This window comes from Mandrillus leucophaeus, unplaced genomic scaffold, assembly GCF_000951045.1.
Source record: "Mandrillus leucophaeus isolate KB7577 unplaced genomic scaffold, Mleu.le_1.0 Scaffold252, whole genome shotgun sequence".
Taxonomy (NCBI): domain Eukaryota; kingdom Metazoa; phylum Chordata; class Mammalia; order Primates; family Cercopithecidae; genus Mandrillus; species Mandrillus leucophaeus.
This window is the reverse complement of record NW_012102610.1, coordinates 1,023,024-1,046,117: the sequence shown is the minus strand read 5'-3', so window position 1 is coordinate 1,046,117 and position 23,094 is coordinate 1,023,024. Positions and strand designations below refer to the sequence as shown.

The following is a 23,094-nucleotide window of genomic DNA, read 5'->3' as shown; positions in this document are numbered from 1 at the left end:
TCCCTAGGAGGCAGCGGGTGCCGTCGCCCCTTTTGTCTCATGGGTGGGGAAACCAAGGCTCAGAGTGGGAGGGGCTGGCCTGGGCACACACTCCTACATACACGGACTTACACACACAGGCACTCATGTAGTCCCGCCCCACACCCAGGAGGCTAAATGTGGCCAGCACATGGCAGGCACCAGCAGAATGTCTGTGTCCTTGGTCGGCCAAGCATGCACAGGCCGGGCATCTTTCTCCCTGCTCAGCACCTGGAGAAGCCTGCTGTATTGTTAGGGTGGCTACTGCCCTCTCCCCTCTTTGAAGCAAGCATGAAGAAAGGTCCGAGGATGAGCTCCTTGGTGAATGCCCAGCTCCAGCCCCCATCCCCTGCAGCCATTCCCCGCTCCAAACCGGTTCCTGGTCCTTAGGAAATCCGCATATTGTTCTCCTCATTCAGAAAATAGCAGTGGCCTCAGGAAGTGGCTGGCTCCCCCGGGCCACCACACCAGGCATCTGCAGGGCCGCTGCTCCTCCTGCTCAGCAAATCCTCCTGCCTGCTCCCTGCTTGCCCTCTCCCCACTGCTCTGAAGCCACCTCCAAGGCTGTTGCCCCAGGAAGCCTTGAGCGCTCAGAGGAGGGTGGGAGCAGCTGCATCGCCCCTTGTGGGGATGGCCCTGGGAGAGGGGTCAGGCCCTGTGTGGCCAGGCCTCTGCCCCATGGGAGTGACTGCAGCGTCATTAGGGAGCTAGGCCAGAAGCTGGAGCCTGCCCCAGGGCTCCTGGTGCAGACCCCATCTTCTCTGTTCCAGGGTCACCATAGGAGGGACTGGAAGGGTGTGCCAGGGGCAGAGCCATGGGAAGAATGTAGAGACCATTCATCAGCCGCCCCTCCAGGCACTCCCCCGCAGATGAGGGTGCATGGCCCTTTCAAGTCCCTGGAAAAGCACCTGCAAAACCCAGCCCACCACCCCGATACTCTCCCCACAAGGGCTTATTCTGAAAGTCAACACCCTGGGCACCCTTTCTTCACTGTGAAAATGGCAGTGAACTCCCCGACCCCATGCAGAAGGAGAAGAGACTCACCGTAGCATCCACTGTGTGCCTGGTGAGGGCTATGCTTAAAAATGCTTGTCTCGGCCGGGCGCGGTGGCTCACACCTGTAATCCCAGCACTTTGGGAGGCCAAGGCAGGCAGATCATGAGGTCAGGAGATCGAGACCATCCTGGCTAACACAGTGAAAACCCATCTCTATAAAAATACAAAATATTAGCCGGGCGTGGTGGTGGGCGCCTGTAGTCCCAGCTACTGGGGAGGCTGAGGCAGGAGAATGGCGTGAACCTGGGAGGCGGAGCTTGCAGTGAGCTGAGATCGCGCCACTGCACTCCAGCCTGGGTGACGAACGAGATTCCGTCTCATAAAAAAAAAAAAATTGCTTGTCTCTTGGGAAGGGCTTTGATCCAGATAACCATATGCTCTGCCCCGCTGGGAAGACTGCCCACATAAATATAGGCACACACGCTTCCCTACAGTTCCAGGGGCTTCACAGCTCCCCAGAAGCCTGGATGTCTTTTTGCTGCATTCTGAGGGCTCTTAGCTGATTGGTTGGAGTCCAGCAGGGGCCCTCCCTACCAGGAGGCAGCCCGTTCCCTGGGCTCCAGGCACCACCACCTGAGTGTGGGCTGGGCGTGTCACACCTGCAAGGGGTGCTCATGCGGGGCTGTCTGTCTCTATTCCAGCTGCGTGGTGGATGAGATGGACTTCTCTACCATGGAGCTGGACGAGGCCCTCAGGAAATTCCAGGCGCACATCCGTGTCCAAGGGGAGGCTCAGAAAGTGGAGCGGCTCATCGAGGCGTTCAGGTGGGGCCCAGGCTGGCTGGGGGTGCTGCATCGGGGGAGGATGGTGTCCCCAGCTTCAGGGCCCAAAGATGGACCAAAGACTGCATCCCCACCATCCCTAGACAGGGCCAGGTGTCCCTGAATGTTGCTTTGGGGGTGACCGTAGTGTCCCAGTCTACATTCCAGGCACTGTGTCGGGCTCCTTTCAGCCATTGTGAGGTGGTGGGGGTGGAGGAGACTGTACCAATTATTCTGATTGTGAAGATGAGGAAACTGAAGTTGAAAGAGGTTATGATTGCGACTGCTAGGATTCTGTCTGTTCAAATCGGGATTCTGAATGCTCTTCCTCCAGTTCCCCTCGAACTCTGCATTCATCCACAAGTCCATCTATCTAGTCATTCATTTGCTCATTCATGAGGAGCGGCGCAGTGACTCAGAGCACTAGCCAGACAGCCAGACGCCTGGTTCAGTCACCGACTCCACCACTTACTGGCTGTGTGGCCCTGTACTGGTTTCTTAACTTCTCTGTGCCTCATTTCTTCACCTGTGAAGTTGAATAACAATAGCACATATCCTACAAAGGGGTGCAAGGATGAACCGACACAGGACATGTGGGCACACTTAGCCCAGTTCCTAACACAACAGTGAGCTCGAGGTCACTACACAGTCATCCGTTCTGGGATCACGTGCAGACTGGCTGTGTAGGAGCCTGCATGTTCGATGCTGGGTGTGGGCAGCACAGGTCAGCTGCTGACCCAGCCCTCTGGGCTCTGCACTGGTGGTGGGGCCAGGAGGATTGAGGACACAGAGGGAGGACAACCCCAGGGCCCTGGCAGGAGGCAGCATGCACCCGCTTCTTTCCAGGATGGTTTCCTGGAGGGGAGGGCACTAAGCTGGGCTCCTGAGCCTCAGTCCCGGTACTTTGCCTGGCTCCTCTACTCCTCTACTCTGTCCCTGCCTCTTGTCACCTGCCCCTCCACGAGGTCAGCAGTGGAGGGGCCCCTGGAGTGGCAGTGGGAGCGGCAAGTGGGCGGATTCCAAGGCAGGGGGGTGTTCTTGTCCACAGCTGTTGAACCTGAGGCCCCTCAGTAGCCATGGCTGAGACAAGGCGAGGTGTTTCTCCCTCTGAGCTGGTGTGGAGGTGGCCCGGGCTGCTTTCTCCTCAGGGTCCCGGAGGGCAGGCCTGACACCCACTGTGACATCCCCATTGCAGGCAGTAGGAAGAGGGGCCCAGCCTTACAGGCACTCACATCACATCTGTTCACATCCCATGGGCCGAATGTGGTGGTGTGGCTACTCTGAGCTCCTGGGAGCTGGGAAATGCAGTCCTCCCCAGGACGGCCGTGTGCCCGGCTATAATCCAGGGTAGGAGGGACTGCAGTAGAGAAAGGAGGGCAAGTGAGTAGTCAGGGCCACCTCCGACAGGCAGGCGTGATCCTCGCTCACCAGAAGCAGGAACTGAGACTCAGCAGTACGTGACAGCCTCAGCTGGTGAGAGAGGGGCCATGTCACTTGCTGCGCCATGGCCCTGACCCCCTCCCTCCCGGCCTGCAGCCAGCGCTACTGCATCTGCAACCCCGGGGTGGTGCGGCAGTTCCGGAACCCAGACACCATTTTCATCCTGGCCTTCGCCATCATCCTGCTGAACACCGACATGTACAGCCCCAATGTCAAGCCCGAGCGGAAAATGAAGCTGGAGGACTTCATCAAGAACCTCCGAGGTGAGCTGTCCTGGGCGGTCAAACAACCACAGACTTGCTTCAGCACCTGCCTCAGCCAGGCCCTCCCCGGGTGTAAGGGCAGACAGGGACATGAGGCAGCCTCCAGCTGGGGAGCTGGGCTCCAGCCTCCAGGGTCTGGCATGGAGGGACCTTTGGGGAGCACAGCACAGATGACTGGGAAGAGCACTGCCTTAGAGGAGCCCCTGTGGGACACAGGTTGCACGACACAGGCCGGGGTCTCGAGGTGTTGGGAAACCTTCCTCACGGAGAAGGTGACACTGTTAGCTTGCCCTTGAAGGATGAAACTAGCCTTTTTCTGTGTGTCTTTACCTAAAAGTATGTATTTTAAAAGGGGACTTGATATCGCTACTGTAAATGGAGAATGAGTAGCATTTGCCAAATGTAGAAAGTAATTATAAAAATAAATGCAATGAAAAGAAAACAGTGCTGCTGAGTTCTAGCCAGTGCGGCTTCCCTCTGCTGGCACTGGAGTACAGACCCGACTCCCTGTCCCCTGGGAGGTGGGCATGTGCTGGGAGGTGTGGGTGCAGGGTCTGCGGGAAGCGAGGCCTCCTTGCGTGATCAGAGACGGGAAAGGAGCTAAAAGGCCGTGACCTTCCCCCAGGCAGCTCCGTGCCAGCCCAGTGTGTCCCTTGTGTGCCCCGAGGCCCTCGGAAGGAAGGAGGAAGGCACTGCATCCTTCAGTCCGTGTGGGAACCCTGGCTGCAAGAGCTGAGGGTGGGTTGAAAGGACAGGGACTGAGGGTTCCTTGGAAATGGTATCACTGTTTATAAAAGCAAAGAAGAGCAGTGTGAATCCAGCCTGGCTCTAAGAGCATGTGGAACTGACAAAGCTGTTCATTCTTAGTTTATTCAACGGTGGTTCTGCCGTCCCTTCTCCTTGGACAGGGTCACTGTCCAGGGAGCAGCTCCAGCTCCACTCCAGGGTCTTTAGGTGCCCTCCCGTTCTCCTGGTGGTGGGTGCCACTGTGGCAGGATCCTCAGGCAGCAGAGACCACAGGGAGATGGCACCTGAGCTAGGCTCTAAGACCTGAGTGGTTCTGCCACCTCCCTTGGGAGGCAGGAAGGGATGCTGAGCAGGCTGGGGCATGGCTTAGAGCTCATGGACAGCCATTCCCTGCACCCCGCAGTCACTGCATGTGGCCTCTTGCAAGGTCTGAGGGGCATTGCAGGCCCCAGGTCCATCAAGTCTGTAGTTCCTAGGAACCAAGGCATCTTGAAAGCTCCTGAGAGCCACCAGTGGACACTTTGATGGTACAACAAATGCACTCCCAGGCCTAGGTGTCCAAGCAGTAGCCAGGAGGCCGGGGCCTCCTCTACATCCACCCAGGGCCTCTCTCACCCTGAGCCTCACTTCTCATGGGGCCGAGCCTGTTTCTGGGATTCACAGACTCCCACGTTACACCTAATGCAGGCTGGCCACTCATCACCTCCAGGAAAGCCAGCTGTGTGCTGCATGCTGTTGGCAGCCCAGGGGGAGTTTGAGGGTCTCTGATTTGTTTTAATTAATTAATTTATTTATTTATATTTAGAGGTCCCTCTAGCAGCCCAGGGACAGTTTGAGGGTCTCTGATTGTTTAGACACGGTCTTCCTTTGTCACGCAGGCTGGAGTGCAGTGGTGCAATCATGTCTCACTTCAGCCTTGACGTCCCAGGCTCAAGAGATCGTCCTGCCTCAGCCTGCCAGGTAGCTGAGACCACAGGCGCGGACTGCCATGCCTGGCTAATTTTTAATTTTTATTTTTTCTAGAGGTAGGGTCTCACTATGTTGTCCAGGCTGGTCTTGAACCCCTTGGCCTCAAGTGATCCTCCCACTTTGCCCTCCGAAAGTGCTGGGATTAAAGGCTAGAGCCACCATGCCCGAACAGGTGTTTTTTTTTTCCTTACTTTAGAACCTCCTGCATGTCATCTGGAATGTGCTGGATGAGAAATAACAGGAGGAACCAGAAACGACTGGCCTAGAGCAGAGAAGGATTGGCGGGGCAGGGCTACTGAGTCAGGTGGTGGCCAGTCCATACCCCCATGGCAGTGGCTCTGTGGTTCCTGTCCATGGTTGCACCCGGTCCTGCCAGCTCTCTGGATGACAGGGTGGCAGGAGCCTCCCCACTTCCCATGGAAGGGGCTGAGCACCCCATTCCCAAGGAGGGAGCTGCAGGTTCTGTCTCCCAAGCCTGGGCTGTCCCCACCAAGTCACCCCTTTTTTTTTTTTTTTTTTGAGACGGAGTCTCGCTGTGTTGCCCAGGCTGGAGTGCAGTGGCCGAATCTCAGCTCACTGCAAGCTCCACCTCCCGGGTTTACGCCATTCTCCTGCCTCAGCCTCCCCAGTAGCTGGGACTACAGGCGCCCGCCATCTCGCCCAGCTAGTTTTTTGTATTTTTTTAGTAGAGACGGGGTTTCACCGGGTTAGCCAGGATGGTCTCGATCTCCTGACCTCGTGATCCGCCCGTCTCAGCCTCCCAAAGTGCTGGGATTACAGGCTTGAGCCACCGCGCCCGGCCGACAAGTCACCCCTTTTCAGCCTGGAGCCCAAGGACGTTCTTTCTCATCTTATTCTTCAGAAGGGGTGATCAGGGCTCAGAGAAGGCAGGGACCTGCCCAGGGTCACATCAGCCAGGAAACGGCAGAGGCAAGGCAGATCCCTGGACTCCTGGAACCAGCCTGGTGCTCCGTGCCTAGCGCATGTTCTTTTTGTAGGGATATCCTCATCCCCACCCCAACACACATCCTCTCTCGAGTGGGTCACCCCAGTTTATCCGGTGGGTCCTGCAGCAGGAGAGCCCTGGGGGCTGGAGGACTGTGAAGGAGGAGTAGCTCACCACGGAAGCCAGTCCAGGAGTCTTCCCTTGTTATTAAAGTTTTTGAATTTTTTAGTTTATTTTTTAAATGGATATTCACATAGTTTGAAAGCCGGAAAGTAATATGATCCAGCAGTTGTGCTCCTTGATATTTACCTAAATGAACTGAAAACTTAGGCCCATGGAAAAACCTGTACACAGATGCTTATAGCAGCTCTATTCAAAACTGTCAAAACGTGGCAACCACCAGACGTCCTTGAGCAAGTGAAGGGATAAATAAACTGCATGCCTCCAGACAGTGGAATAGTGCTCAGCACGAAAGAGAAGTGAGCTATCGACCATGAAGAGATGTGGAGGAACCTGAAGTGTGTAGCACTGAGTGAAAGAGGCCAGTCTGAACAGGCTGCGTGCTATGTGAGTCCAACTCTATGACATTCTGGAAAAGGCAAAACTATGAAGACAGGAAAAGGATGAGTGGCTGCCAGGAGCTGGGAGGGGGATGGGTATGCGGAAATCAGGATTTTCAGAGTGGTGACACTGTTTTGGGTGGTGCTATAGTGGTAGATAAGGGTCGTCCTACGTTTGCCCAAACCCGCAGAATCACAACACCCGGAGTGGACCCTAATCTAAAACGTGGACCCCGGTTAACGCTGATGCATCAGTGTGGGCTCATCATTGTGCCAATGGAGCACTCTGGTGAGGATGGCGACAGCAGGGGTGGCTATGAGTGTTGGGGGGTAAATCTGCCTTCTGCTCAGTTTTGCTGAGAACCTAAAACTGCTCTAAAACTAGTGTCTATTTAGGGGAAAAAAAATGCTGGAAGGTGCCTGGCAGAGTTTCCCTCCCACCCTACCCCACGTGCTCAGGGCATAGCCTCTGCCCTTGAAGGTCCTCCATTTTGGCCTCTCCTGGCCGTGCCCCCTAGTTGTGCTCCGCTCATGCAAGTGCACATATACAGGAACGGTTTTACCCCCTGTTACTTTGCACCTTGCTTTTCTCACTTACTAAATCTAAGAGAAATGACCCATGTGCTTTATTGTGGCCTTCCTCACTGTTCCTGACAGATGCGGAGTAAGTAGTCTGTTGTGCTGATGTGGAATGATTGGTGAGCACTGCCCTGTTAATGGGTACACGGGTTACTTCCAGCCTTTTGCCATTTGGAAACAGTGCTGCAATAACCTTGTATGTGTCTCATTTCCCATGGGATAAGTTCCCCAAATGCAGTCAGTGTACCAGAGGGTGCTAGAACTTGTCATTTGGGCAGGCATTGCCAGGTTGCCTACCCCAGGTTCGAGCATCTCCTGTCCTGCCAGCCATCTGTGGGAGGTCCGTCTTCCCCAAGCCCTGCAGCCCTTTGGACTGCAGCCTGGCAGAGGGATGAGGCTGGAGCTCACTGCAAAACGAGTTTGCATTTCCCGCATGTACAAGGCTGTTTCTCTGCTCACAGCAGTTTTCAGAGTGGGGAGGAAGAAAGAAGTGTGTGCTTGTGGTTAGGGCAGCCCTGGGTCAGAGCCCAGCCTCCAGTCTCTGCCCAGATGATGTGGGCCAGCAACAGCAGCCACTGCAGCACTCTCACTGCTCAGATGCAGAGCTGGGCATGCCCCAGGCGCCCCTCGTTTCCTCATGACAAGCCTGTGTTGTGGGCAACCTGTTTTAGAGGAGGACACCAAGCATGGGTGACGCACTCGCCTATAGTCACATAGCTAGTAAGTGTGAAAGTAGGATGTGGCCCCAGGTCCATCGGAGCCCAAACTCACAAACCCCAACCTCCCCACACCTCAGCCTCAGTCTTTCCATCTGTGGAATGGAGATGATTATACCCACTTTGAAGGGCTGTGGTTACCATGGAGCAGGGTAGCATTTATAAAGCCCTCTAAACATGGCTTAGAGGTGGCTCAGCCCCTGACACCCATCGCCTACTAGTCCGGGTCAGATGTACTGGGCCCATTCCGGTAGGAGGACTGAGGAAATTTGTGTTGACTGAAAATGTCCTGTTGCTGTGGGCCCGCCTGGGAGTTCTTTGGTTCTGTTGGGTCTGGTGGAAGGTTCGCTCCTCTGATTTGCTTTAGAAACTGGTAAATCGAGTGAGCTTAGGGCCCACCCTGATACCCAGCTGCCTCCCCTGCCCAGGTGTGGACGATGGTGAGGACATTCCCCGGGAGATGCTGATCGGGATCTATGAACGGATCCGTAAGCGAGAGCTGAAGACCAATGAGGACCATGTATCCCAGGTGCAGAAGGTGGAGAAGCTCATTGTGGGGAAGAAGCCGGTATGTCATGGGCCCTGGTACATGGTGGGCCCCAGCACCACCGGGACGGGGCTGCCTGCCAGGCCTTCTCACTCCCACCCACTCCACTCCATGTGGTGCCTTCCAGCAGGGCTGGTGAATTCTGCCAGCCAGGGCTTGGGGTTTTTTCAAGTGGTTCCTGTCATATTTGGGAATAACAGCTACTGGCTCTGCATTACAATCTGAAGAGAGCTGAGGCGCTTAATAATCCAGCAGGCCAGGGTTGTGCAGTGGCTGAGTTCTGGACCCCTGAGACTGGTGGTCTTTCCTGGGTGGTCCAGGAGTCCCCTGGGACCCCTCAGAGGTCTCTGCCAGAGCAGGTCCCCCACACACTGGCTGGGTGGAGCCCAAGGGGAGGTGTAGGGAGGGGCACTTGCAGCATTGGCCTGGGCGTGGCTTTGAAACATGAACACCGTTTTGTTGGTTTCACATTCTCCCACAGATCGGATCCCTGCATCCCGGGCTCGGCTGTGTGAGTATTTCTCTGCTTTTACCTTTGTGGGTAGCCCACTGCCTTAGGGAAGTCCCACATCAGCCAGTCTCCGGCTCCCCAGAGCCCGAGTGCTGGCTGCTTGAGTTTGTTGCTGGGGCGCTGAGGAATCAGGTGTTCATAATTACCCCAGCCTCAGATCTCTGCAGGCCCTGAGGCTGTGCTGTCAGGGGAGACTCCTACTGGCTCTTGTCGGTGCCCTGTTGAGGCCAGCCCCCAGACCCTGCGTCTGAAACAGACCCCGGTGTGTCCTCTGAGGCCCTGCCCTGTCCGCTACCTGACCCTGCTCTGTGCTCTATCCCCCACATCCCATGCCCCAGGCATTCCCAGTGCCCGCCTCCTCACCCCCAGGACCCATCCTCTGCCATAGCTTTGTGGTGTGCCCACACGCCCCAGGGCACATGCACATAGGGTGACCAGGCCGCTTGCCATGACCCTCCTTGTGGACTGGCCTTGTCCCTCAGTCCTGAAAGCAGCTCTGCCTGCCCTCACCCTCCCCAGCTTCCCCTGCAAGAGACCAGGCCCCTCCCACCTCCAGCCTGTGCTCCTCAACCCTGCCATCCTCTCTCCTTCACACCTTTGCAATCTGAGCACCCCAGGCTGGGCCACATTTTCCCCCCTCATCTTAACCCCCTGATGTGCCAAACTCAGGCAGCCCTGGCCTAGAGCACGCCTGGCAGAGTCAAGCCGCTGGCCTCAGGGCAGTGATCCTGGGGATCCCATCCCTTTGACCTTCTCCCCTGTCCTGCATGAACCTGGGCACTCCCAGAGCCAAGCCCTGATGGCTCATCCCTCGCCCTGAGGCATCCGGCCTCAAGGGCAGCTGGAGCTATGACCATGTTGAGGGCTCGCGTGAGCTGTCAGGGACATGTTCAGGGCAGATGTGGGGAGTGGAGGACAGCGCCAGGGCAGGTGCCACAGAGTATTGGCTGCTGGCTCAGGATTTTCAGGCATCAGGACAATAGGTATCTTTTATGGGGAGGCTTGGTAGGATGGGAAAAGTCCTGGGACCTGGAATTGGATCCTGGCTCTGCCACTTCCTGGTTTTGTCATTACTTACCTTCTGTGCCTCAGTTTCCTCATCTAGAGTAGATTCTCTCTGTAAAGACTTTTTCAGGGCTTAGTGGCCTCATGTGTATGACCAGCACATTGCAGGGACTCAAAATGTGACTCACTATCAGGGCTTAGTGGCCTCATGTGTATGACCGGCACATTGCAGGGACTCAAAATGTGACTCACTATCTGGGCAGAGGCTCCCAGGTGAACTTGATAGTTTAAGAAGCCTGGTACCTGCCCAAAAGAATGGAAGGGGGGTCTCAGCAGAAGCAGGGGTGCATCCCTAGTGCTTCAGGAGAGCAGACATGAGGGATTTTAAGTAGTGGCTCCTGAGAAGAGAGTATGGGAAACTGCCATGAACCAAAAGACACATCTGCTCTTCACTGTGTGTGAGGGAAGGCATTTTTGAACTCAAGGCCCACGTGCCAGGTTTCTAGCTTGAAGGGCTAGACTTGTCCACTGTGGCTCCCAGGGCTCCTGGAGGAGAGCTGGGCGGCCGTGGCAGGACAGCCTCTCCCCACACAGGTGCTCTCTCTGCCCCACCGTCGGTTGGTCTGCTACTGCCGGCTCTTTGAGGTTCCAGACCCAAACAAGCCCCAGAAACTCGGACTACACCAGCGAGAAATCTTCCTGTTCAACGACCTCCTGGTGGTATGTGGCTCACCCACAAGGTGTCATAGCAGGGACCTCAAGCCTGAGCCCAGGGTCCGCGTCTGGCTCTCTGCATGGGGGAGATGTGCATGCATGCGGGGGTGCAGAAGGGAGGGTCTGCCTGGTGTCTGTCACACTGATGCACGTGGAGACAGACTTCATTGGCTCATGTACAGGTCCAGAGGGGGATCTTTGGCTTTAGTGCCAGCTCTTTCCAGAGCCTCTGCCAATGTCAGCAGCACTCCTGTGTGCTGTCTGCACCTGTACCTTGTGTGACGCTTCCTCGGGCAGGCCCCTTCCTCAGGCAGGCTCTGTCCAGGAAGGGAATGTGGCCCCAGCAGCTTCAGACCTGATCCTGTCTGCTGAGCAACTGTAGAATTCTCTTCTTAGACTGAGCAGAGGTTGCAGAGTTAGTCCTTGTTGCTGCACATCCCTCCCTAAGCCACTCCAGGCCAGGCAGGTGCAGCGCTTTCTGATTGGCTAGACCTGGGTCCCAAGCCCCACCTCCTGGAACCCTGAGCTGGTCCCCTCAAGACCTATGGACTGAAGGAAATAAGGGCTGGTGGTTTCCCCAAAAGGAAACTGGGGCGCTGTTGCCAGAAAAAAAGGTGATATGGCTGCTGGCCAGATGGGGGCAGAACTGCAGAGAGAAGGGAGTTTGTCCTTTGGATTTCTATACCATGCCACAGGCTTTCTTGCCAAAGATGCCCATGTTCTTGATTGGGTATGAAGACTGGCTACCCTTCTCTGACCACTGATGTTGAAATCAGACCTGTAGGTTCAAATCCTTTATGAAGAACTTCTGACCTTGAGCGAATCCCTTCACATCTCTGAGCCTCAGTTTCCTCCTCTGTAAGATGAATCTCTCAGAAGGTGGCGGGGGTCCAGTGAGGTCCTGGACCTAAGACCCTTACATGGTGCTTGGCATGCCCTAGAGACCGGGGAGGTGTGAGCTCCCCTCTCCCCTCCCAGCCCAGCCTTTGGCTGCCACACTGGAAAGTTCCTTTCCTTACTGCAGACCAGGATAGCAGCCAAGGACCGTGGCGGGCCAGCAGGGGTTCAGGCATCACATCGCTAGCCCAGGGGCCAGTCTCCCTGCGGGCCGTCACCAGGCATAGCTTCACACTCTAGCTGTTCCCGAGAGAGGAAGCCATGGCCTTTTCTCAAGGTCAGCGCTGCTGAGCGCCACCTGTCCATTCTTGCCCCTCAAGGTAGCAAGCCTCAGGTGTGTACACCTCACCTGGCTGTGAGAAGGCACTTGACGGGGCTCCGTGCTGTGAAGTGCCTACCGCCTCTGTGCCAGGTTGTGGGACTTTGTTGCCAGCCAAGATGGCATCGGGGTTGCAGGGACAGGAACCGTCGTCCGAGTCTTGGAGTAGAAGGCCGTGCCCTCCCCCAACGTGGGCTTGTCCCTGTCCTCCTGACTTTGAACTCCAGGAGGGTCCTCTGGCCAGAGGTTGCACATAGTCACTGCCCGCCAAGGCACTGCAGCTCAGCTCTGTCTCTGGCTGCCTCCAGGTCACCAAGATCTTCCAGAAGAAGAAGAACTCGGTGACGTACAGCTTCCGACAGTCCTTCTCCTTGTACGGCATGCAGGTCCTGCTCTTCGAGAACCAGTGTAAGTCTGCCCCAGGGCCTGCCTGGAAGAGCGCACGTCCCAGCTTACGCTCTTTCTTCTGGCTGCTTCGAGGACAGAACCCTGTGGGGGCTTCTACACTCAACCCTGTTTTATCCCCAGAGAGCAGATTGCAGCTAGGGGCTCTGGTGAGCAGTGGGCACAGACCCTCAACAGACCCATCAGTCAGTTGAGCCTGATGTAATTACTGGTACTTCACTTCTTGCAGTGATAAGATTTTTAAATTTATGGCAGAAATACATTTATTTAAATAAAATGTTGACAGAAAAACATTAAATCGTATAGGTGATACGCAAACATGGCCCAGGACACAGGCAACAGCAACCCCTGAGTGTCCATGGAAGTGAAGAGCTGAGCCCCTCAGCCTAGGTCAGATCCCAGCTCTGGCTCAACTGCTGTGTGGCCTGGCTCTGCAACCCCACTGGCCTCTGTTTCCTGGGTCATAAAGTAGTGCCTGCGACAGGGCCCCTATCATAGCTGCCGGAACACAGTGCTTTGCAAGGGTTAATTTTGATGTCCTGCTGGAAGGCACTGCGTAAGGCCTGGGGGCCTGGGAGTTTGAGGGGCTCACACCTGCAGCACCCCACTGGCTTCCATTTTACCTTGCTCCTTTCGCTCTCCACAGCTTCTCTTCCCCCTCCTTTGTCCCTTCCTTATTGGAGGCTGAGCCAGCCCTCCTGGGCTGGGGAGCAAGGGGCCACCTGGCGTGTCCTAGGGAAAGAAGCTGAGCGTCCCTGCTTTAGCAGTAGGGGTCCCTTGTCCTCTCAGAACTAGGCGTCACTGTCTGTCTAATCAGCCTTCCATCTGCAGGTTAGAACAGTGTCAGGGACCCACAGCTGGACCATCCAAAACCACAGGCCTTGCGCCTAGCTCTGGGGCTGTCTGTCCCCTTCCATCTTCAGTGGGACCAGGGACAGCCCGGCAGGAGCCCCTGCACTCTCTGTATGCCCTGCTCCCCATACGCCCAACAAGGAGCACGGCGTGCCTGCCCTGGCTGCCTCCCCAGGCTGCCTCCCCACCTCCTGCCATTCTTGTCTATCGCAGGCTGCAAGTCATGGCTTACCTTGGTCCCAGGGGAGACCAGTGCCATCCCCACATTGTCCTGACCAGCAGTAGCCCACTCTCTGAGATGGTGTCATTGACCCCTGCCCCCCAGGGCTGGGGTGGGAACTTAGTGAGATCCTGGCAGCAAAGCTCCCAGCAGGGGGCCAGGACCACTGTGGACCGTCAGGGCAGAGGCTGCACCTGGATCATGTCTGTGGTCCCAGGGCTTGGCCTTAGATCCTGGACGCTGGGTGCTGGCAAGAGCTAAGCCTGCAGCTTCTGTAGGAGATGCTGTCATGCCAGGGATCTCAAACTGGCAGCCTTGGAGGCAGGCCCAGCTCAGTTATGTTTTATATGGTTTGCATATTTTTTAAAAATTTGCTGAACCAGTCTCCACATCAAAATGTAGATATTGTGAAAATCAGAAGGTTTGGCGTCACTAGGCACATGTTCCCATGTGGCAGTAATGGGCTGCATGTACACACATGTGCACACATATGCACACAGGAGCACTCTTCAGCTGCCCGCAGGTCCACCTGGCCCACCTGGTCTGAGCCAAGATGGGATTAGTGCTTGGTCCAAGAACCTTCAAGCATCCAGTGGCTGATGCTTTGTCAGTGACTCTCACTGCAGGAGCAGCACTGACAAGAGATCAAAGCCCCAGGGACCCTGAAAGCCAGGAGGTGGCACCAGGCAGGTCTGGGCACAGGGTTCCTTGGCTGTGGAGTGCCCATAGTGCACCCCATGGGAGTTGTGGGCCACAGGCCATTTGGGATAATATGGCCCTCACTGTTGTCCAGAACTGAAATGATTAGAGAAGACCCCCACCCTTCTCAGGACGCAACCTCTGTCCTCCTCCAGGATTCAGCACCTGGCAGAGTGCCCAAGGACCTGGAAGTCAAGGGCCTGGTCTCCATGACCTTAAGGTTGGGGAAGAATGGTGGCCCCAGCAGCCTCCCGTGAGCTCGGCCACTTTTGTCCCCAAGTCACATGTGGAGCAACACAGACCATCTTTCCCAAGTTGGGAGATGAGGTTGCTCTGTACCCCTGCAGCCTGCCACTGCTGAGGCTGGACTCCGGGCACTTATCCCAGGCTCACGCACAACTCAGCCCTACCATTGTTTCCTGACCAGAGAGAAGGTTGCAGAGAACACACTGAGACCCGTGGGCCTCCTCCCCTCTCGCTCCCTTTTGCAGACTACCCCAATGGCATCCGGCTCACTTCATCTGTCCCCGGAGCAGACATCAAAGTGTTAATAAACTTCAACGCCCCCAACCCTCAAGACCGGAAGAAATTCACTGATGACCTGCGGGAGTCCATTGCGGAAGTCCAAGAGATGGAGAAGCACAGGATAGAGTGTGAGTACCAGGGCTTGTGGACAGAAGGCCGAAACTTGCTGGCCACTGGCACTTGCCTCCCCATGTCAGGGCAGTGACTTCTCCTGAGCCCACAGAGATGAGATGTCCCTCAGTCTTTTCTGACCTTCCCTATGGCCACGTGATGGGGCAGTCTGTGTGCCCAGGCTGCAGGAGGCACAGAGGGGGTCCAATCCAGGACCCGCCCTACCTGTTGCCTGTCATATGTCCAGCAAAAGACTCTGGCTCTCTGGTCACCCCGTGCACAAGAGCCTGCAGAGTTCCCAGCTGGCCTTTCTGCACCTCGTCGTCTTCTGCATCAGGCTCAACCCACTGATGGGTCACACAGCCAAGGCCATCCTTGGCTGCAGGTCTACTCCCTGGAGGCACATGGGACTCCCTACTGCTGCCCCCTCTGTGGAAGGCCCTGGCTAATCCTTACTCATCTCCCAGACCTAGGCAAGTCTGTGCCTCCCTGTCCACCCCCGAGCCTGGAAGGTGACTGTCATTCCTGCAGGTCACAAGGCCCTCTGGCCTCCCTAGCCTTCCTCCTGGGATCTCCTTTCTGCTCTTTTGTCCAGGGTGGCCATCACACCCTCTTTCCCAGAAACAACCCTTCCCCATTCAAGGCAGATGGTGGCTCAGGACAGTGCTAGCTCCAAGCAGAAGGCCCCGTCTCGCACCCGCTCTAGGCTGTGCTCCTCTCATCAGGCCACTCACCCTCTCTGTTCCAGCGGAGCTTGAGAAGCAGAAAGGCGTTGTGCGGCCCAGCATGTCCCAGTGCTCCAGCCTCAAAAAGGAGTCGGGCAATGGAACTCTGAGCCGGGCCTGCCTGGACGACAGCTACGCCAGCGGCGAGGGCCTCAAGCGCAGTGCCCTCAGCAGCTCCCTGCGGGACCTCTCGGAAGCTGGTAAGAGCTTGGCCTAGAACCACCTTCCTAGCCCAGCGCATGCAAGACCGAGGCAGGGCGTCTGCATTCGGGGCATGCATCACGCGGGGCGGGGCCTGCGGCGAGGCCAGTGTGGCATTTTCCCTGACCTCCACCAAAGCAGAGCAGCGTCTGACAGCACAGAAAGGGCATCCCAAAAAGATACAGGAAAACAGGACCAAATTGTGAAAAAGAAAGGCATTGTATACGAATTAGCTGGGGAAGTCATCCCCATTTTCCCTTTTTTCTTCCAGGGGTTTTATTTACTCGTTTATTGATTTGGGAAGTCGCTCTAGCCCGGAGTGAGCCGGCGGCTGTGTCCCGTGCTCTCTGTGCGGCCGCGTCCCTGTGCTTCATGCTGATGAATGAACTTGCGCGGAACCCTCTAAGCTGTCTGGCGCCCCCTTGCCCACTGTCCCCGGTCTTGCTTTCCCTGCGGGGCCTCCTCTCCTGGGAAACCCGGGCCTCGTCCAGCCCAGAGGCCATTGAGCAGCGGCCAGGGCTGGCTCCGGGGTCCGGGAAAGCCCTGGTGGGAACTGTGATGTTGTGATTGTTTCTTTGTTTCTGTGTGTGTTTAATTTGCTGCCAGCTGTTTCACCCCCAAGCAAGCAGCACCCCTGAAACCGCCTGCATTTCTGGGGGTGGGGCCCTGTGAGCAGCAAGGCTCGGGGGCTTTTGCCAGCAGCCTTGGCCCAGCCTCTCCCTCGTGGAGCAGGAGAGACAAGAGGCACGGGCCGGCCGATGGGTGCCTGCTCTTGCCGCTGCAGCCTGTGTTGCTGCTCAAGGAGTGTACAGGAGGGTGTCATACCCACCCTCAGCCCAACAGCCTGTCCACCAGTCAGTGAGCTTCTCCTGGAAGGGGCCCCGGGGGCTGCCTGGGGCTGCAATGGCCCAGCTTGTCTCGCGCAGGTCTGCCCTAGGAGCCTGGTGTGCCTCTTTTGGGAAGACCCCCTTCCTGGGGTTGCCTGCCCCACCTGCCCTGCCTCAGGACTCCCTCCTGCACCTGCCCATCAGCAGCCTTGCCTCCCCTCAGCTAAGTCCCTCTCAGGCCCTTTGGAGTCTGCCCTTTTTTTTAAGTTGGATTTTTTCCTTTGTTTTCGTTTTGTCATTATGATTATTATTATTATTATTTGCCATAGTAAAAAAAATCAGAAATTCATTGCCAGTTGCCAGCATGAGGGTTGAACCCAGGGCTTCTCAACCTCGGCTTGATTGACATTTTGGGCCAAGTGACTCCTTGCTGGGCGGCCATCCCGGGCTTGGCAAGATGTTTACCCTCATTCCTGGCCTCTACTACTGGTTGCCGGTAATATCTTCCCTGACAGTCACTGATGTCTCCAGAAATTGCCAGGTGTCCCCTGGGGGGCAGAATCACCCCTGGTTGAGAACCACTGGTTTTCCCAGTGGCCTTGTGAAACACAGCTAAATGTCACTGGACTGCTTTGGGCCTCTGCAGGCTGTGGGCCGGGACCTCTGTTTGAGTTTGTGCAGTGTGGCGGGCCCTGCCCTCTCCCTCCCCTGACGAAGCTGTCCAGCCCCTCTCAGGCAGCAGCGGTTCTGCCAGAACCGAGGCCCTTGAGCCACATCCACCCCAGGGCCCAGAGGTCAGGACCCCAGCCGTCCACCCTCTACAGAGCTTGGGGGTCGGACAGCCACGTGTCGGGCCCACGTTCATGTGAGGGGTGAGCCCAGGACCAGCTGCTTTCATGTAGTGTGACGATTGCTGTTGTCATTTAGGAATTCTGAGCTCAGAAGGACAATAGGGAGTGAGACTCTGCCCTGGGCCTACCATTGAAACAAAAGCAGGAACAGATCTCAGAGACCCCCCTGTACCCAGAAAAGTTTGGGGGTGAAGTGAGGTGGGGTTTGAGTCCAGGCAGCTGCCGAGACCCCAGGCTGGGGACAGGCCACCTGTGATCTCCCATCGGAACAGGCGGGTGCTAGCAGCCTTCCTGGGGAGGGGCAGGGCTGGCAGCAGGAGAGGTCAGATGTCGTGCTCTGGACCAGGTCGGGGCTGCAAGCTCCCCAGCGGCAGCATGGCCCCACCTCACTCACCACAGCCCTCACAGCACTGAGCCCGAAACACCACGATGAGCTTGTGGAAGAGGCAGGCCCGCAGGACAGTGTCCCCTCCATGGTTGGCACGTCACTGCTCCCAAAGCAGGAAACCCTGGGAGAGCTGTCCCAGGTCTGCACTTGATATCTATCCAGGAGAGGACATACCACAGACATGAAGCCAGGGGACTGATGAAGTAGCCGTAGATGGTGCCCGAAGGGACCCATCCTCAGGAGCCTCCAGAAGCCTCTATCATGCCAAGGGTTAGAGGGAAGGGGGCTAGCACCGGCCACACCGCAGTGCATTGCCTGGTGTCTCAGCCGTGGTCTTCCTTGGGCCAAGACTCCCCACCCGGTCCTCATTCCAGCGGCACAAGAGCCCTGCTGACCCGAGACCAAGGACCCAGCAAGGACTGTGGGAACAGGGATCAACCGAGTGGTGGTGGACATTGACCAGCGGCCCCCAGTGGCCCTCCTGCCCCTCCCTGGCCAAGCTGCCCAGCTCTGAGTCCTTACGGAGAGGACCTGCCTGCAACAGTCTCCATGTCCTGTTCCAGGGGAGCAGTGACAGCCAGCAGTGGTGGGTGGACAGAGCAGCACCCCTGCCATGTGTGAAGTGGGCCAGGGCCCAGAGAGGGTGGTGCTTCCTCTTGCCCTGGCCACATCCCTCCCCACCATGTCAGGCCCAGCAGAGAACGTGGTGCAGCACGCAGATGCCAGAGTCAGACAGCCTGAGCTCATCCCCCACCTCCGCCTGCCCTCTCTAGCTCTCAGACCCTGTGGGCCTGTTTCCCCAGCTGCATCGAGGGAGTCAGCGCATGGAAAGCCTTTCAGGCGTGCCTGGCTCAGGCAGCGCCGGCCAAGTGTGCGTAGCTATCATTTCTGTTGTGGTCATTGACACTGAGCAAGGCCACCAGCTCGGCTGCAGCATTGTTGAGGGTCACAGGACGAGTATCCGGTGGGCAGGAGAGTACTGCCATGTGACGTCCTGCCCTGACTCTGAGGAAGCTGCAAAAGTTGTGAAGAACCATCCTGGGAGCCCTTCAAGAAAAATGGTTCCAAGTCCCTCCAGACCCTGCCCAGGGCTGGCTTGGCCTGATCCGCACACGTGTGGCGTGAGCCACTATTCTGGCCTGCCTGACTTCATCAGCCTGTGAACCTGGGCAGGTGTGGGAGGCTGCGTATGCATGGGATGTCTGCACGGATTGCTATGGGCAGTTATGGTTGTGGGTGTACCTCTGAGCACAGGGCTCTGGGATTCAGCACAGAGGGAGCCCTGGGATCACCCTGCATCTCTTGCTGACCTGAGACATTGAGAAAGTGGATTTTAAGACATTCAGCATCACTCCAAAACAGCCAAGTAAAGAACTCCTAAGTGTTCGCCCAAGTTGAGCAGGGTAAGGAGGACCATGTTTAACTCCAGGTGGGGACACTGTGTGGACCCCCAACCCCAGCCTTCAGGCCTGGCCCAGGTCGTGTCAGAAGCTATAGGCTAGCCAAAAGGAGTTGCCAGATACAGGCAGGGGAGGCCATCTCCCCTCTGCCCCTGGTTTTTAGTCAGCCAGAGGAGTCCCAGGCCTTAGAGGAGTGGGCTAGAGAGCTGATTTGAAAACCCTAGAGACAGTGGCGCTCTGTCTCTCCACATTTCCACGTGGCGCCACAGTGTCCTGAGTGTCTGATGGCCGTGGCCACCCAAGAGGAGGGTGGAGGAGGGAGGCCATGTCCTGGGAGGCTGGACTCTACTTTGCTCCATGTCCCTGGACCACTGTGTTGGGCAGGAAGGGAAGAAAGGTCAGCCCCTCTTCCCACACTGGCTGAAAAATGAGGAAATGTGAGCCTCCTCTTTCTTCTGGCTGAGAATTAGGGCCAGGGTCCTACTTGGCTGTCCTAGGTCCTCAGCAACTGGTGTCAAGCTCTCTTGCCCTGATGTGCTGTGTGGCCCTTTCCCCATAGTGGTCTCTGAGGGCCACATCACACAAGCCAGAGCCACCCAAGGCCTTCTGCTGACCCCAACTCCCACCTGGGCCTCCGGTTTGGGGTCAGCAGGCAAGGCAGAGGGACTGGACTCCCCTGAGTCTGTGTGGCGATGCCCAGGCTGAAGCCATGCCACAGCACAGCCCAGCACACTCAGAGGGCACGGGGAGGCTCCAAGCCCACAGCACTCCCTCCACCTGTCACTGGCCGGTGGCCCTGGGCTAGCTGGGAGGTGCAGTAACTTTCCCAGAGGCTGGGGACGGGGCACAGTGGGGAGGCCCAGCAGTTGCTTCCTTCTCCTAGGGTCCTGGGCCCAACCGGGCCTGGGGTCCAGCTCTGAAGGCAGCGTGGCCAAGTTATCCAGCCTTAGAGGCAGCCGGGTGCGAAGGTCTGGGTGTGAACCCTGCTGCCTGTGAGAATTGGGCCTCAGCGTCCCCCTCTCTGACACGGACACAGTGGCGCGTATAGGGTTGACATGTCCAGCGCGGTGCTGAACACATGGCGATGCTGCCCAGATGGAAGCTTCAAGAATGTCAAGTGGGGAGGGCTGTTTCTCCCTCCCTTTTCCCATCCCCACTCCCAGAGCCCAGGCTGGCCCCTAAGGCCAGGCCCCTGTCATGCTCCAGGCTTGGTGTTCCTCAAAAATCCACGGAGAAATCCTCAGGAGGGACTGTGGAGGCTGGGCGGGGCCGGGCTGGGCCCTAGGCACCCAGAGCCAAGAGGAAGACCCGGCCTTGCTTTGACGGACCCCGCACACCGAGTGCCTACTGTGTGTCCTGCGCTGGGGCGCGACGAAGATGCTGGCAGAGACCTCCTGGCTTAGGGAAGGCTTTGTGGCCCCTTGGGGAATGGTGCCAAGCAGAGGAATCCCAAACTGGAAGGTGGTTTCCAGCAGCCCCCAACCCTGTCTCCTGCCCCTGGCCAGGGCACTGCACAAACCAAAACTGAGCTCCTGCGGGCAGCCGGGAGGAAGTGGGGATGTGAAGTTGTTTCCTCTTCACCCTCAGTGCTCGTCCTGCCGAGGAGGTGGGGGCATATATGTGTGTGTGCGGATATACACATATATACAGCAGTCACTGAAGGTGGGCATGCAGGACCTGCCATGCTGTTTGTGGCTATGGAGAAGCTGCCCTCGCCCCATTCACCCGAGTCAGGGGTGAACACACGAGTTGGAGGCATCAGGCCCACCTGTCCACATGCCTCAGCCCCAGGGCCCCTCTCAACAGACCGCTGGTCCAGGAGAAGGAGTATAAAATAGGGGCTGGTTTGAAAAAAAAAAAAAAAAATTTTTTTTTTTTGCTTTTCAAAAACTTTATTTTGAAAATTCATTCCTGCACTGCTGCTGGCTTCCCCACTGAGCCCCTCCTCCGACCCCTCACACCTGGCTCCTGCGGGCAGGTGGGCCCGGCACCTGTGCCTGCTCCCAGCAGGGGTGCAGGCTCCGTGGCAGCAGCGTGGCGCCAGGCAGGCAGCGCCCCCAGCCTCATGTCCGCGTCTAACTTCTGGTATTGCATGTTCTGGGCAGGGAAGCGAGGGCGTCGCAGCAGTGCGGGATCGCTAGAGAGCAATGTGGAAGTAAGTAGGAAGCGCCTCCGTCCAGCTGGCTGTCCTGTGTCGCCTTCCCCAGTCCTCGGTTCATATCTGTTGTCCTGGTTTTTTTGGTTTGTTTGTTTTTTGGTTTTTTTTTCTTTTTTTGGTTTTTGTTTTTTTGGTTTTTGTTTTTGTTTTTGTTTTTGTTTTTTTGCTCTTCCTTCCCTTGCTGCACAGAGATGCAGTCACCCGCTCCCTCCCTGCCTGCCTGGGACCCTGTGCATGTCAGCTTCTCCTGTGTGCCTAGAAATATCCATGCCTCTCACCGCTTGTTTTGGACTGAACAGTGGGGGTGGTTCTGAATTTTGTGTTTTGGTTTCTGCTTAACCCCATCACCTGTGGTCCCTGAGCATGGTTGACCATCCCCAGCTTCTGGCACCCCCGCCCGGGCCACCCGGCTCCCACTCATCCTCCACACTTGCTGTTGGATGTTTTTGCTGAACCCTTGACTTCCACGCCCACCCATCCCCATCGCTTTCTTCTTGGAGTTTGATTGCTGTGTGTCTGCGGCAGGACACCATGGAATTGCTTAGCTTGTGGGAGGAGGAGTGTCTTGAGAGAAAGAGAAATTCAGTGTGGATTTCATGATATTTCACTCATCCTCCGGCCATCTCTGTGTTACTGTTCACATCTCTACCTCAGCTTGCAGATCTTTTTCTGTTTCCTTCTTTTTCCTTGTTTGGTTTGCAGTAGGCAGCTGCAGTGAAATGCTTAGGCAGCCCATTCCCCCAGAGGACAAGGTTTCTGAGCCCCACCTGTCCCTGTCACCACCTCCCCCGAGACCTCAGGACCCACATGGGCGGAGCAGGAGAGCTGAGGGCCCTGTTTCAGCAGGAGCAGAGCTCCTCTTCCAGGCACACCAGCCCCTCTGCACTTGCCACACACAGCGCACAGACATCCCAACCCAGGGGTTCCGATCTGAAACCTCAGGCTGCTGCCAGGGCCAAAGTACTTGTCAGAATGAGACTGGAAGTCCTACTTCTGCTGCGGCAGTCAGAGAGGCGGGCCCCTCCCCTGCCCTCACCCCCGACTTTGGTCAAAGCCAGTCACCCCCAACTGCCCTGCACTGTAGTGAGAGGAGGTGGGGCCCAGTCCAGCTTCACTCAGCCCCACCCTCTGGCCAGCAAGTTGAACTAAAGCTTAGCAGTCAGTGGGTGAATTTTTACATTTAAAAAAAAAAAAAAAAAAAAAAACATTCTGACCTAAGTGCTTGAAGATCTTTTAATTTTGATTTCTATGAATTTCCTTTTTAGGGGTCCATCATTAGCAGTCCTCACATGCGCCGGAGAGCTACATCAACACGAGAGTGTCCATCTCGCCCACACCAGACTATGCCCAACTCATCTTCCCTCCTGGGCTCCTTATTCGGGAGCAAGAGAGGGAAGCCCCCTCCCCAGGCCCACCTGCCCTCAGCCCCAGCCCCGCCACCCCCTCACCCACCGGTGGTCCTGCCCCACCTGCAGCACTCCGTGGCTGGCCACCACCTGGGGCCCCCAGAGGGGCTGCCGCAGGCCCCTGTGCATGGGCATCACACCCAGTACTGCCACATGCAGCAGAACCCACCCCCCTACCACCACCACCACCACCACCACCCGCCCCAGCACATCCAGCACGCACACCAGTACCACCACGGCCCCCACGGGGGGCACCCAGCCTACGGGGCTCACGCCCA

General features: G+C 56.9%; 1 protein-coding gene across 1 annotated transcript in view; it reads left to right on the top strand.

Moving 5' to 3' along the window:
- Positions 1–23,094, top strand: part of IQSEC1 (IQ motif and Sec7 domain 1) — a 70,715-nt gene that overhangs the window by 43,649 nt on the left and 3,972 nt on the right. Inside the window, exons 5-13 of the mRNA XM_011983613.1 lie at positions 1,716–1,838; positions 3,372–3,538; positions 8,484–8,623; positions 9,084–9,113; positions 10,713–10,838; positions 12,357–12,456; positions 14,716–14,877; positions 15,609–15,785; positions 21,358–21,407. Of these exons, the coding sequence (XP_011839003.1) occupies positions 1,716–1,838; positions 3,372–3,538; positions 8,484–8,623; positions 9,084–9,113; positions 10,713–10,838; positions 12,357–12,456; positions 14,716–14,877; positions 15,609–15,785; positions 21,358–21,407 (1,075 nt within the window). The remainder of the gene's footprint in view (positions 1–1,715; positions 1,839–3,371; positions 3,539–8,483; positions 8,624–9,083; positions 9,114–10,712; positions 10,839–12,356; positions 12,457–14,715; positions 14,878–15,608; positions 15,786–21,357; positions 21,408–23,094) is intronic.